Source organism: Orycteropus afer, unplaced genomic scaffold (genome assembly GCF_000298275.1).
Source record: "Orycteropus afer afer isolate SDZICR_OR568_19922 unplaced genomic scaffold, OryAfe1.0 scaffold00092, whole genome shotgun sequence".
NCBI lineage: Eukaryota > Metazoa > Chordata > Mammalia > Tubulidentata > Orycteropodidae > Orycteropus > Orycteropus afer.
In genome coordinates, this window is record NW_006921679.1 from 9393951 (window position 1) to 9409035 (window position 15085).

The 15085-nt window shown below is 44.8% G+C and overlaps 1 protein-coding gene across 1 annotated transcript in view; it reads left to right on the forward strand.

Moving 5' to 3' along the window:
- Positions 1-15085, forward strand: part of LOC103198374 (phospholipid-transporting ATPase IB) — an 826205-nt gene that overhangs the window by 804274 nt on the left and 6846 nt on the right. Inside the window, exon 31 of the mRNA XM_042781171.1 lies at positions 6872-6963. Coding sequence (XP_042637105.1) covers positions 6872-6963 — 92 coding nt within the window. The remainder of the gene's footprint in view (positions 1-6871; positions 6964-15085) is intronic.

Below are 15085 nucleotides of genomic sequence, written 5' to 3' on the forward strand. Positions count from 1 at the left end.
GTATGGATATTATCCTATCACTGACAGCATTGTACTTCAGGACAGATCTTGAAACATCCTTTGTGATGATGAATGCCATGCCATTCCTTTTCAAACTGCCTAGATAGTTGAAAATTATAAAAAATATATATATAAATCAAGAAAACAGATCATTATATACCTTGATTAATGCACCTTCATGAACACTGGAATGCTTTTTGACTCACAGCTTCTTTGGAGGGCTAAGCCACACCTTGGTGACATGGGATACAGTTAGCTCCCCTGCCATTTCCTTCTCTTCCCACCCCCAGCTCTGTTCTCCATGTTGAGGGTATTTGCATGCAAATGTGAAGACATCCCAGTACACACATCCAGGCTCTGTCCACATCTCATATGAAGAGCCATCCGTCCCTTGGCTACCCTCAGCCTAGGATTATCTACGTTGCCTCATACTTTCAGGGGGACAGATCCAGGGACAAAGTTGGGTTAGCCTTGGGTGCAGTGTTGAGGTTGCTGAGCAGGGACTTTAAGAATCCCAAATAACTTCAGGTATGAGCTCTAGGTGGGCAGGTCTCCTTGGCCCATGGACTCCTCACCTCATGGGGAACAGAAGTATGGGACAGAGTTGTTGTTGTTGTTGTTGTTGTTGTTAGGTGCCATTGAGTTGGTTCTGACTGATAGTGACCTCGTGCACAACAGAACGAAACACTGCCCAGTTGTGTGCCATCCGCACAATTGTTGCTTTGCTTGAGCCCATCATTGTAGCACTGGGTCAGTCCATCTCTTTTGAGGATCTGCCCCTTTGCACTGACCCACTGCTTTGCCAAGCATGATGTCCTTCTCCAGGGATTGGTCCCGCCTGATAACATGTTCACAGTACATGAGATGAAGTGGCTCTATCCTTGCTTCTAAGGAGCATTGCAGCTATACTTCTTCTAAGACAGATTAGTTCGTTCTTCTGCCAGTCCATGGTATATTCAATAATCTTCTGTGAACACCACAGCCCAAATGCATTAATTCTTCTGTGGTCTTCTTGATTCATTGTCCAGCTTTCACATGCATATGAGGCTATTGAACATACCATGGCTTGGGTCAGGCACACCTTAGTGCTCAAAGTGACATCTTTTTCTTTAACACTTTGGAAAGGGTTTTTGCAGCAGATTTGCTCAATACAGTACATCACTTGATTCCTTGACTGCTGCTTCCATGGGCATTGATTGTGGATCAAAGTAAAGTGAATCCATGACAACGTGAATCTTTTCTCCGTTTATCATGATGTTGCTTATGGGTCCAGTTGTGAGGAACTTTATATTTTTTACGTTGAGGAATAATCCATACTGAAGACTGTCATCTCTGATCTTCATCAGTAAGGCCTTCAAGTCCTCTTCACTTTCAGCAAACATGGTTGTGTCATCTGCATATTCCAGGTTGTTAATGAGTCTTCCTCCAATCCTGATACCTCCTCCTGCTTCATATAGTCCATCTTCTCTGACTATTTACTCAGCATACAGATTGAATAAGTATGCTAAAAGGATACATCCCTGACACACACCTTTCCTGATTTTAAACCATGTAGTATCCCCTTGCCCTGTTCAAATGACAGCCTCTTGGTCTGTGTGTACAGTGACTTCTTCTAAGGCATGAGGTCATAGAGTGGTGCTTAACATTGGCTAAGGCTGAATGGGTTGGTGGATATTTGTTTCACTAGTTTTGTTTGTTTTTACCATTTCTATATGTTTAAGGAGCTCTGGTGGTATAGTGGATAAGGTGTTTGGCCAGAAGGTCAGTGGTTCAAGCCCACCAGCTGCTCTGCAGAAGGAAGATGGGGCAATCTACTCCGTATAGATTTACAGCCTCAGAAACCCAGTGGAGTTGTGTGGTGGTTATGTTTGTGTGTCAACTTGGCTGGGCCTGGTTGAGTGGCTGGGCAGCTGGTGGTAGTTATTCCCCATGATGAGACTGGCAATCAACTCCATGGTGGCATCTACCACAAGCAGCTGAGTAGCTACCTTTGGGATGTAGTCTGCTTCCTGTATATAAGGAGAAGCCTTGGGAATGGTCTCTAGCCTATGGCACGCTTGGACCCTGCATGTAGTCGTGTTGCTGACCTTGGGACTCACAATGGACTTAAGTTGATGGCCTGCTGTGTGGTTTGGTAACATCGGGACTGTGCCTTTTTACTTGTCAACCTTGGGGCTTCTCAGCCTCAGCAGCCAGCAGGTGTCTGAGTGAAGAAACGCCTCTAGGTCCAGTGGACCAGGAGCAGGAGGCAGAGCTGGACCCCAAGGGTGAAGGGCTTTCACCCAGCCTCTAGAGCCTGGTACTTGAACTTGGACTTAAAGCCTTCAAATTGTAAGAATAAAGTCCTGTTTGTTAAGGCCGTCCCATTTGTATGTTCCTGTCAGAGCGGCACTAGGGAACCAGAACAAGTCGAAATCAACTGGATGGCAGTGAATTTGTTTGGTTCTAGTATGTGTTTGGAATATTTCATTATTTTGAAAAGAAAAGAAAAACAGAGAAATAAAAGCAATGTCATTCCATGAGGAAACTGGGTGACTTCTGCCTGGCATAAAAGGCAGAGGAGACTGTTGCCAGTGAAGCATGATATGACCTATGCCTAGTTGTGTGAGACATCTGAGGTCCATTTCCTTGCCTGCAGAGTGAGATGCTGAGATCTGCGAAGTCGGAAGACCCCTCCCATTTCTGTGATGCTTCAACATCCTTATGAAGCCCTACCACTGGGAGGAACTACTGGGTCTACACTGTGGGAGATGCCAGGGATAGCACCCTGCTCCTGTCCGCTAGGTTCTGGGGGGAAAAATGCTTTGCCTACCCTTTGTATGATCACATAGCCTGACAGGCAAGGTGGCTCAGGGGAAGCTGTAGCCTAGCCCCAAAGGTCCCTGGGTCTAGCAGCTTCAGGATCCCCCTCTGCACACAGGGCCTGGAACAGGGCCTGACAAGTGTCTTCTGTGCACAAAGGGACCATGGCCCTTGCTGGGCAAGTGTGAGCCCAGAAGGACAGGCCCTTGAGAGCACTCCCCACGTCCTGAAACCAGACAGCACAGAAAACACTAATGGTCTGGTGATGGCGGCCGCACAGGGATACAGTTGAGCCTGCATGGCTCATGCGTCATTTATCTGCATGTCACTGTAGTCGGAGCCGCTGCCCAGCAGGGCCCTGTGAGATTAATTTGGCCCATGGAAGAACAAGGTAGGAGGGGGCAGAGGAAGCTGGTGTGGAGGGATAGACGGAGCATTTTTCCTCATCAGCCATTTTGCTAAGCTTAGCTAGCTGAAGCTCACCCTTAATTGGTAATGAATTAAACATTGTCATTTCAACCAAGACAATCAGAAAAGGAACTCTTCTGCAAACTCAAGTGCAAAACAAACTTCAGTTCATGGAGCCTTTGAGAGCAGCCAGCCCCCAGCTCTGCCTCTTTAGAAGCTCCTTAGGGGAGCTGTGAAGGACACTCGGCTCACAAGGACGTCCCTCTCAGGCTGGGGCCTCAGACACTTGGGGTTCTGGACCACAAGCAATGGCAGCTCCTCCCATGGTTTCACAAGCCCTCAGACGTTTCTGCAAATGGCAGCCGAGTGCATTGACACACTCCCACACCGGAAGCTTCTTTTTGGCCAAGCAAAGTGTCATCCCGATGGTGAGAAATCAACCCACTCTGGCCCACATGGGCAATTTTGAAGCATGACCTTTTGGTTAAAAAAAAACACTGCCATTGAGTCAATTCTGACTCATAGCAACCCCAAAAGGGTTTCCAAGGCTGTAAATGTACTTTAGTCATGGTGTCAGAAGGGACCTGGTCCTGAAGAAGTGAAAAAGGGGAAAACCTTCAACAAGATGTATCGACACAATGGCTGCAACAATGGGCTCGGATGTAGCCATGATTGTGAGGATCATACAGGACCAGGCAATGTTTTGTTCTGTTGTACAAAAGGTCACTATGAGTCAGAGCCAACTCGACAACACCTAACAACAACAACAACAACCACCTTTTAGTTTGTAGAAATGAGCAACAGCTTTCCACCAGTATGTTGTGCTGGTGGTTGTTGCTATTGAGTTGGCTCCAACTCATGGTAACCTCATGGGTACCAGAAGGAAATGGTGCCCAGTCCTGTTCCATCTTCATGATGTTGGTAGGTGTGCACTGAACTGGAAATTAAGAATGCCACCTGGCCATTTTGGCTTCCTCATGCCTCTGGATCAACAGACAAAGAAGGGCATTTCTGTACTATCTGGTATGACAGATCCTGATTACCAAGGGGAAATTGGATCAACATTACATAAAGGAGGTAAAGTAGAGTATGTCTGGAATACAGGAGATTCCTTAGGGCGTCCCTTAGTACTACCATGCCCTGTGATTAAAGTCAATGGAAAATTACAGCAACCCAATTCTGATATGACTGCTAACGGCCCAGACCCTTCAGGAATGAAGGTTTGGGTCACCCCACCAGGCAAAGAACCACAAGCAGCTGAGGTGCTTGCTGAGGACACGGGAAATACAGAATGGGTGGTAGAAGAAGGCAGTTCTCAATATCAGCTACGACCACGTGACCCGCTGCAGAAACGAGGACTGTGATTGTTATATTTCTTCATTGTATATGTGCATCAAATATTTTTGTTTCCTTCTGTTATGAACTATGAAATGTGAAGAGGGTTAATGTGTTTCAGTTGTACCTGTGTTAGCGTATTATGTTAGGTGCAAATATGATTTTATAATTGTCCTTATTTAGAGATTATATATGGTTAAGAAGATGTGTATAACTGCCAAGTTGACAAAGTGTGGACTGTGATAGTTGGAGCTGTGTGTTAACTTGGCTGGACCACAATTCTGTGTGGTTTAAGCAGTTGTGATGTGGTTATTCCCATGATGGGATCAGATGTATATGTTTCGAGCAGCCAATCCATTGAAAGGGAGTTTCCCTAGGGGTGTGGCCTGCTTCCAGTATATTTATGGACAACCTGGGAAAAGAGACATTCTTCTGTGGATCGGGATTCTGTTGTGCTGCCTGCAACTGTCCATGAGCAAACAATCCACCATTCAGCCTGGAGACCTTGGATTTGTCATTCGTTGGAGTCAACAGCCAGTATACTGCCTGCCAACCTTGAGCTCCTCAGCCCCTGCAGCTGCGAGAGTCGGGAAAAGCCTCCAGCTTGACGTTTGATCCAAGAACTTTGGACTTGCCAGCTTCTATAAGTGTGTGAGCCATTTTCCTAAGATAAATTTCTCTTTCTCTCTCTGTCTATAAGCTTTACTGGTTTTGTTTCTCTACAGAACCCAGTCTAACACAGTAGGTTTGCATCAATTCTTGCAGCTATTGTTACAATCCATCTCATGGAGAGTGTCCCTCATTTTCCTTGACCCTCAACTCTACCAACCATGATGTCATTTTCTACCAGTTGTTCTTTCCTGATGACATCTCCAAAGTCAGCAAGTCAGAATGTCACCCATCTTCACTTCTAAGGAACATTCTGGTTGTCTTTCTTCTAAGAAGGACTTGCTCATTCTTCTGGCAGTCACAGTGCATTCAGCATCCTCCACCAGCACCACAGTTCACATGCACCAATTCTTCTTCTGTCTTCCTTTTTCATTGTCCGGCTTTCACATGCGTGTGTTGTTAGGTGTTGAAGACTCAGCTCCTACATATAGCGACCCTGTGCACAACAGAACAAAATGGCCAGGCCTGTGCCATCCTCAATCCTTGTTATGTTTGAGCCCATCATTGCAGCCACTATGTCAATCCATCTCGTTGAGGGTCTTCCCTTTTTTCTCTGACCCTCCACATTACCAAGCATGACATCCTTCTCCAGGGACTGGTCCCTTCTGACCAAGGCAGGTGAGACGGAATCTGGCCATTGCCCTTCTAAGGAACCTTCTGGCTGTAGTTCTTCCAGGACAGGTTGGTTTGTTTTTCTGCCAGTCCATGGTGTTTTCAGTATTCTTCGCCAACACCACAGTGCAAAATCATCAGCTGTTCTTCAGTCTTCCTTATTCATTGTCCAGCTCTCATGTGTATATGAGGCGATTGAAAATACCATGGCACACCTTAGTCTTCACATACATATGAAGTGAATAGAAACACTATCGTATGGGTCAGGTGCATCTTGGTCCTCAAGTGACATCTTTGCTTTTTGACACTTTAAAGGGGTGTTTTGCAGCAGATTGGCCCAGTGCAATACATCTTCTGATATCTTGACTGCTGCTTCCAGGGGCATTGATTGTGGATCCAAATAGATCCTCCAGTATAGTTCCATATTTCTTCACAAGCTGTGACCACCTTGAAGGGAGCACTTCCAGGGAAGGTGGAGAGAGCTGCCGATCCTGTCTTTTAGAAGAAAAAGCTTTACTTGATTTTCACTGGTTCCACGTTTTCATTGGTTCAAAAATCAGAACCAGGTTCGGTAGAAAGGAGGACAGCACCGGACCTGGGTTCTGAGATGTATCAGCAGGATTCTTGACCTTGTGTGGTTTATTGGCTTTGGGAAAGACAGGCTGGATGTGGGATTGAGGCTTTTAAAACATTTCCCATAGAAACAGATCCCACCTGGCAAGTGTTCTGGGGCGGGTGGGGCTGCACCCGGTATGAAAGGGCACTTGTAGTGCACTTGAGCTCAGAGGAAGGCTGAGTTCAGAGGCGTTGGGCCAAGGCTGACTGGAAACAGAGCGGCTTTTAGCAGCAAGGAGAGTGCACTCAATGTGTCAAGATAGCATCTACTGTAAATAATGGTGCAGATTGTGAAACTGGACAGTCTGCTTGATGTGGGGAAGCTTTCTGCCCGCCTGTCTGTTTTATTTTACACCCGACGTTCTTCGCCAAGTACAGTGAGCTGTATGCCTGTGATCTGGGGACTGACCAGTGTTTGGTTTCCTTGCAGGATGAATGAGCGCGATCGCTTGTTAAAGAGACTGAGCCGGAAAACGCCTCCCACTCTCTTCCGGGCTGGTTCCCTCCAGCAAGGTGTCCCACGTAAGTAACCCCCAAGAACTGATTCAGGTCAGCGAGCCCCCAGCCCAGGCAGGGGAGGCGGGCCGCTTAAAGGGTGTGTAGTCCTAATAAGGAAGAAGACAGCTGCCAACCCCGAGAGGAACATTTGGAAGTGGGATTAGTGTATTTGGCTTGAGGCAAGTACAGCTTAAATGCAGGTAGTTCCCTGGGACCCAATCAAATGCCTGAATGACAAAATCCTTAAAATTAAAATCCTGATGTTTTTAAGATCCTGCTGTCAGCCTCCCTATAGGATTTTTCTTTTTTTTTTTTTTTTTTAAGGTGGAAGTGATACTATTTTTAAATTATTTCACCCCACAGATAATAATAGGAACTGTTTTGTTTAATAGTAGCATGCTAATTCAAACTATGCCACCACTCATCTGTCAGTTGGTCATACTGTGGTCATGTGGTCAGAAGGGACCATTCCCTGGAGAAGGATGTCATACTTGGTAAAGTGGAGGGTCAGCAAAAATGGGGAAGGCCCTCAACGGGATGGACTGACACTGTGGCTGCAACGATGGGCTCAGGTACAGCAGGGATTGTGGGGCTGGCACAGGACTGGGCAGTGTTTCATTCTGTTGCACACGGGGTCGCTATGAGCCAACTCGATAGCACCAAACAACAACAATTAAAACCATAACAATCAGTAGGACAAATGATGCATTTTTCCCCACTTTAAAGGGGTGTTTTGCAGCGGGCCTGGTTTCTGGACTTGGGGGTATAGAGAAGAGGAGGCAGAGAGAGATGGGGTGATGGAACCCCAGGAGGCGCACTTGTGGGCTCACTTTTAGCCGTTCCTCGTCAGCCTCACTGAGAGCTTGTCACTGGGGTCCAGCCTCCTTCCTGCTGGTGTCTGTGCAGGCCACCTCTCCGGGCCAGTCCTGTTTGTCATTAGTCTGACCAAGCGTCTGTCTCTCTGAATCCCGCCGCCTCCTCCAGCCCACACTCCCTGCATGTACCTGCATGTTTGTTACCTTCCAGTCGACTTGGACCCCGGCAGCCCCATGTGTGTCAGGGTAGAACTGTGCCCCATGAGGTTCTCAATGGCTGGTTTTTTGGAAGGAGATGGCCAGGCCTTTCCTTGGTGCTTCTGGGTGGCTCCAACTCTTCTTTTAGCATCCACCATCCGCACCATACACTCACAGTTCATCTCTTTACTCTGCCCCTCACTTCCTTCCTTCCTTCCCTGGGGAGTTTAGAAAGAAAAAAACTGGTAGAAAAGAAAGGTTTAAGCAATGTTAAGAAATTTCCATTGGAATGACAGGGTCTCTGTAGTACAGATGTTGACGAAGGTTCACGTTCAGTTCCAGTTGATCTCCATGTGCCCACAGATACTCACATACTTTCTCAATGGAGAGAGAGGGAAGGAACAGAATAGCATCGCTTTTCAAGGCTACCTCTCTCCGCCTCTTTCCCTGTGGGAAGAATATGAATATGGCAGGAAGTAGGCTGAGGTCAGTGCCAGCCTGGGCTGTACCTGCTTTGTCTCTTTGCACCTTCCATGCCCTTTAACCTAGAGACTGATGGCAGAGGCTCAGGTTGGGTAATAAGTGGCCCAGCATGGCCCAGTGACCACATCCTAGGCTCCGGATTGCAGCCTTGCTCCATCTGACACCAAGAGAGATGTCAGGTAGGACAGACTTGATGGTGGTGTACTTGGAAGTGCAGGGTCTTTGGAGCTCCACCCATGGAATTGAGCTGTCCTGGTTTGTGACTTTGGACAAGATACTCAACCTATTTCTATATCCGTAAAATGGGCATAATAGGAGAACCTATCTTGGAGTTACTGGAAGGATTGAATAAGATCATTTGTATAAAATGCCTAGAAAGTACCTGACAATATGAAGAGTTCAAGCAATGGTAGGCATTATTATTATTATAAGGAGCTCTGGTGGTGTGATGCCTAAGGCATTTGACTGCTAACCAGAAGGTTGACGGTTCAAAAGCACCAGCCCCTCCACAGAAGGAAGATGGGGCAATCTACTTCCATAAAGATTTACCACCTTGGAAACCCAATGAGGTCACCATGAGTCGGAATCGACTCAATGGTGGTAGGTTTTGTTTTGTTTTTTTTATTATTGTTTACTCAGTCAGCCCCTAGCTGAGTAACTTGGGAAACTTACATATTTCTAAGCTTCTCTATTCTCCTGTGGAAAAACATGGAATAGTAACAACATACATCTTACAAGGTCTAGGTGAGGGTTCTCAGTAATATATGCAAATCACATTCTCTGCATTGCCCAGGCACCAGAAAACGCATACTACTTCCTCAACCGCACTGTTCATGCCGTCCAACCATACTCTGCTTCTGTAATACATGTTTTAAAGTAACCACAGAGACAGTCCATGGTCCTGGAAGCTGAGATTGCAATCAAAGATCAAATGAGAACTTTGGGGGAGGGTTCTAAGTGTTCAAACCCACACCCCTCAAAGAAGAAACCACTATGGTCAAGTCAACTAAAACATCTAAATATTTTTCTTACCTTTCACTATTTTGACGGGCATAAATAAATGAGTGAGTGAGTGAATGTCTTCTTGTTGGGGGCTGTCCAGTCAATGCTAACTTATAGTGACCCCATGTAACACAGTAGAACTGTCTCTTAGGTTTTTTTAAGAAATCTTCTTGTGATTTGGGTGAAAGTTTGCAGAGCACATTGGTTTTCCGTTCAACAATTCATACACATTTTGTTTTGTGACATTCATTATAATTCTCACAATGTCACAGCTCTCTTCCCACTCCCTCCCTGTGTTTACTGTTTCCCTTTGTCCATCTTTCCCGTCCCTTCCTGCCTGCTGAGCTTTGTTGTTGTTGTTGTTATGTGCCATCGAGTTGGATCCAACTCATAGCGACCCCTCCTTGGGTTTCCAAGGCAATAGATTGCCCAACCTTCCTTCTGAGGAGTGGCTGGTAGGTTTGAACCGCCAGCCTTCTGGTTAGCAGTCAAGTGCCTTAGGCACTACGCCACCAGAGGTCCTTCTGAGCTTTACCCCTGGGCAAATGCTGCCTTTCTGATCTCATATGATTGGTTGTTCTAAGGAGTGCATCCTTCCTTGGTGTTACAGTTCACCGTATAGGCCTGTCTCTTGTTTGGCTAAAAGTTGAGCCACGGGGGTGAGGACCATAGTCTCAGGGGTTACACTAGTCTCTATCAGACCAGTAAACTTGGTCTTTTTTTTTTTTTTTGTAATTTTGAATTTTCTTCCACATTTTTCTCCCACTCTGTCCAGGACCTCTCTTTCTGAGCAGTCCGCAGTGGTAGCCGGGCACCATCTAGTTCTTTCTGGTCTCAGAGTCAGGGAGGCTGGAGTTCATGTGTTCCATTACTCTCTGGTTTTCTTCACTATTCTTTGCTCTGGATGGGGAGGGGCCGAGAGTTGCACCTTAGAAGCCTGCTCAGAGGCTTTTTAAGACCCCAGTCACTACTCACTAAAGGAGAATGTAGAACATTGGTCTTGGTGGATTATGTTATGCCATTGGTCTTGCTGTCCCCCGAGACTATGGTCCTGAGCCTCCAGACCCAGCAACCATCCCCTCAAGGTGTTTGGTTATGGCTAAGAAGTTTTCATAACTTTGCCCCTTCATGCTGTACAGTATGCCTGGATACCTTTGCAGCGCACATTTAGAAATACCCTGTCACACCTACATACATTGGTAGGTGGAGCCCATTCACCTTCCACTCCTGCTCGGCTCGCATGGCCATGCGTCCACGCATGGAGTGCCGTCAGTGCCGTTACTGCAGGGTTGGGTATGTGCCATGTTCACCTCTGTTGCCTTTAATTCTTGTGCTTCTCCCAGAGTCTTCCTTTGCCTTTATAGTTTTGTGGTGCCCTCCCCCTTATTCTCTGTCACCTTTCTCTTCACAGAAATTAGTATGTGCTCACCCTCTAGTTGGTGATTTACTCGCTCTTGCCCTTCCACCTCTGGTCACCTTCAAAGAACACTTCTTCCTGTGGATAATCCTTTTTTGCCTTTTACAGTAGTGGTCTAATACATTATTTGTCCTTTCATGATGGACTAATTTCACTAAGCATAACGCCCTCTAGGTTCATCCATGTTGAGATGGTTTTGCAGATTCATGGTTCTTCTTTAATGTTGCATGGTATTCCATGGTGTGTATGTACCATAGTTTGCTTATCCATTCAACCTTTGATGAGCACTTATTTCTATGTTTTTACTATTGTGAATAATGCTGCTATGAACTTAGGTGTGCATATATCTGTATTATAGCTCTTATTTCTCTAGGATTTGTACCTTATATGGGATTGCTGGATCATACGGTATTTCTATTTCCAACTTTTAAAGGATGTACCATACTGTTTTCCACAGTGGTTTCACCATTTTACAGAAATTTATGAGGGTTACAGTGTCTCCACACCCTCTCCAACATTTGTTGTTTTCCATTTTTATTTTTTAGCTTTGCTATTAATGCTGGTATCAGATGGTGTTCTGGTTACCTAGTGGCACTCTGACAAGAATATACCACAAGTGGGATGCTTGAACAAACAGAAGTTTATTCTCTTACAGTTCGGGAGGTTGGAAGTCTGAGTTCAAAGTGCCAGGCTTTAGGGGCTGGGTGAAAGCACCTCAACCTTGGGCTTCAGCTCTGCCTCCTGCTCCCGTCTCACTGGAGCTATAGGTTTTTCTTCTCTCAGACAGCTACTGTCTGCTGAGGCTGACAAGCCCAAGGTTGACAAGTAAAAAGGCACAGTCCTGATGTTACCAAACCACAGGGCAGGCCATTAATTCAAGTCCATTGAAAGTCCCAAGGGCATCAGAGCATGGCAGGCTGCTGAACGACATGGCTACATGCAGGGTTCAAGCATGCCATAAGCTAGAGACCGTTACCAAAGCTGTTTCTTATATACGGGAAGCAGACCACATCCCTAAAGCAGCTACTCAGCTGCTTGTGGTAGGTCCTACCATAGAGTTGATTGACAGTCTCATCATGGGGAATAACTACCACCAGCTACCCAGCCACTCAACCAGGCCCGGCCAAGTTGACACACAAACTTAACCACCACAGATGGTATCTCACTGTTGTTTTCATTTACCTCTCTAATGACTAAGAAGAATGCATCAGGATTGGAGGAAGACTCACTAACAACCTGAAATATACAGATGATACAACCTTGCTTGCTGAAAGTAGAGATGACTTGACGCACTTACTGATGAAGATCAAAGACTACAGTCTTCAGTATGTATTTCACTTCAACATAAAGGAAACAAAAATTCTTACAACCAGACCAATAAGCAACACTACAATAAACAGAGAAAAGACTGAAGTAGTCAAAGATTTCATTTCACTTGGATCCACAATCATCACCCATGGAAGCAGCAGTCAAGAAATTAAATGTCATATCGCACTGGGCCAATCTGCAGCAAATGACCTCTTTAAAGGGTTAAGAACCATGGGTGTCACTTTGAAGACTAAGGTGTGCCTAACCCAAGCCATGGTGTTTTCAATCACCTCATACATGTGAAAGCTGCACAATGAATAAGGAAGACTGAAGAAGACTTGATGCCTTTGAATTACGGTATTGGGGAAGAATACTGAAAATATCATGGACTGCCAGAAGAATGAACAAATCTGTCCTGGAAGAAGTGCAGCCAGAATGCTCCTTGGAAATGAGAATGACCAGACTACATCTCACCTACTTTGGTCATGTTGTCAAAAGGGACCATTCCCTGGAGAAGGATTTCATGCTTGGTAAAAGAGAAGGTCAGCACAAAAGAGGAAGACCTTCAACGAGATGGATGGACATGATGTCTGCAATGATGGTCTCAGGTATAGCAAAGATTGTGAGGATGGCACACAACTGGGCAAGGTTTCATACCTTTTTGCTGTTGAGGTGTTGAAGTTTGCTGTAAATTTTAGAGATCAGTCCCTTGCCCAACATGTCGTCATCAAAATTTTTTTCCCAGTCTATGTTGTTGTTGTTGTTATGTGCCCTTGAGTAGGACCCGACTCATAGCGACCCCTCCTTGTGTTTCTGAGGCAGTATCTCTATGGAAGTAGATTGGCCCATCTTCCTTCCGAGGAATGGCTGGTGGGTTTGAACCGCCAGCCTTCTGGTTAGCAGTCAAGTGCCTTAGGCACTATGCTACCAGAACTCCCTTCCTAGTCTATAGGTTATCTTTTTACTTATTTGGGGAAGTCTTTTAATGCACATAAGTGTTTCATTTTTAGGAGGTCCCAGTCACCTACTTTGTGCTCTGCTCTTTGTGCACTTTTAGTTGTGTTTGATAGTGTATTTATACCATGTATTAGGGCCCCTAAATTTGACCTTATTTATTCTTTGATGATTTTATAGTTCTGGGTTTTACATTTAGGTCTTTCATCTATCATGAGTTAGTTTTTGTGTATGGTGTGAGATACGGGTTGTATTTCATTTTTCTGCAAATGGATATCTAATTTTGCCAGCCTCATTTGTTAAAGAAACTATTTCTTCCCCATTTAATGGATCTTGGACGTTTGTCAAAGAATAGCTGTCCATAAGTAGATGGAATTACTTCTGGGTTCTCGATTCTGTTCCTTTGGTCTAAGTGTCTGTCAACGTACCAAGACCAGGCTGTTTTGATGGCCATGAATACATAGAGGCTTCTGAGACTGAGGAGGTGAGGCCTCCTACTTTGTTCTTCTTTAGTAGTGTTTTTGCTTAACTGGAGTCTCTTTCCTTTTCATATAGAATTGATTAGTTTTTCCGTGTCTTTAAAGACTGACGATGGAATGTAGATCAGGATTGCATTGCATCTGTAGGTCTCTTTGGTTAATATTGATATTTCCACAATGTTAAGTCTCCCCACCCATGAGCATGGTATATTCTCCCATTTATGTGGGTCTCTTTTGGTTTCTTGTAGTAGTGTTTTATAGTTTCCTTTGTATGGGTTTGTATCTCTGGGGGCACTGGTGGCATAGTGCCTAAGGCATTTGATTGCTAACTAGAAGACTGGTGGTTCAAACCCACCAACCACTCCTTAGAAGGAAGATTGGGCAATCTACTTCCATAGAGACACTGCCTCAGAAACCCAAGGAGGGGTCGCTATGAGTCAAATTGACTCGATGGCAGCATTTGTTTGTTTTTTAAAATCTCTGGTTAGATTTGTTCCTCAGTACTTCATCTTTTATGTGTCTATTGTAAATGGTATTGTTTTCCTGATTTCATTTTCACAGTTCTCTTTGTTAATGTAGAAGAATTCAGCTCATTTTTGTATGTTGATTTTATACCCTGCCATTTTGCTGAGTCCTTCTGTTAGTTCCAGTCATTTTCTTGTTGAATGTCTGAGCCTTTCTATGCATAGAATCATACCATCTGCAAATAGAGATAGTTTTTCTTCTTCTTTGCCAATTTGGATGCCTTTTATTTCCTTTTCTGCCTTACTTCCCTGGGTAGGACTTCCAGTACAATATTGACTAGAAGTGGTGATAGAGGGCATCCTTGTCTGGTTCCTGTTTGCAAGTGGAATGGTTTCAGATTCTCTCCATTGAGAATAATATTGGCCATTGGTTTTATGTATATGCCCTTAATTATATTAAGGAATTTCCTGCCTAATCCTATCTTGCTGATTGTTTTTTTCAAGTATGAGTGCTGAATTTTGTTGAAAGCCTTTTCTACATCAATTGATATGATCAAGTAGTTCTTTTCCTTTGTTTTTTGTGTGTGGTGGATGACATTGATTGTTTTTCTGATGTTGAACCATCCTTGCATACCTAGTATGAATCCCACTTGGTCACAATGCATTATTTTTTGATGTGCTGTTGGATTCTACTGGCTAGGATTTTGTTGAGAATTTTTGCATCTGTGTTCACGAGCAATAACAAATTTCTTTTTCAGTGGTATCTTTGCCTGGCTTTGGTATCAGGATTTCCACAGGGTTTTCTTGACTCTGGTCTTTTGCAGAAGCAAATCAATAAGTCTTTCTCCCGTGGAGCTAGTGGGTGGGTTCCAACCACCAACCTTTTGGTTAGTATTTAACTATTGTTCCAACAAGGTTCCACTCCACACCACACCACACACACACAGAATATGAAAATTAAAAAAAAAAAACTTATGAAATCATATCATCAGGGCTCCCTAAATGGTAACAACACTCTGCAACTAG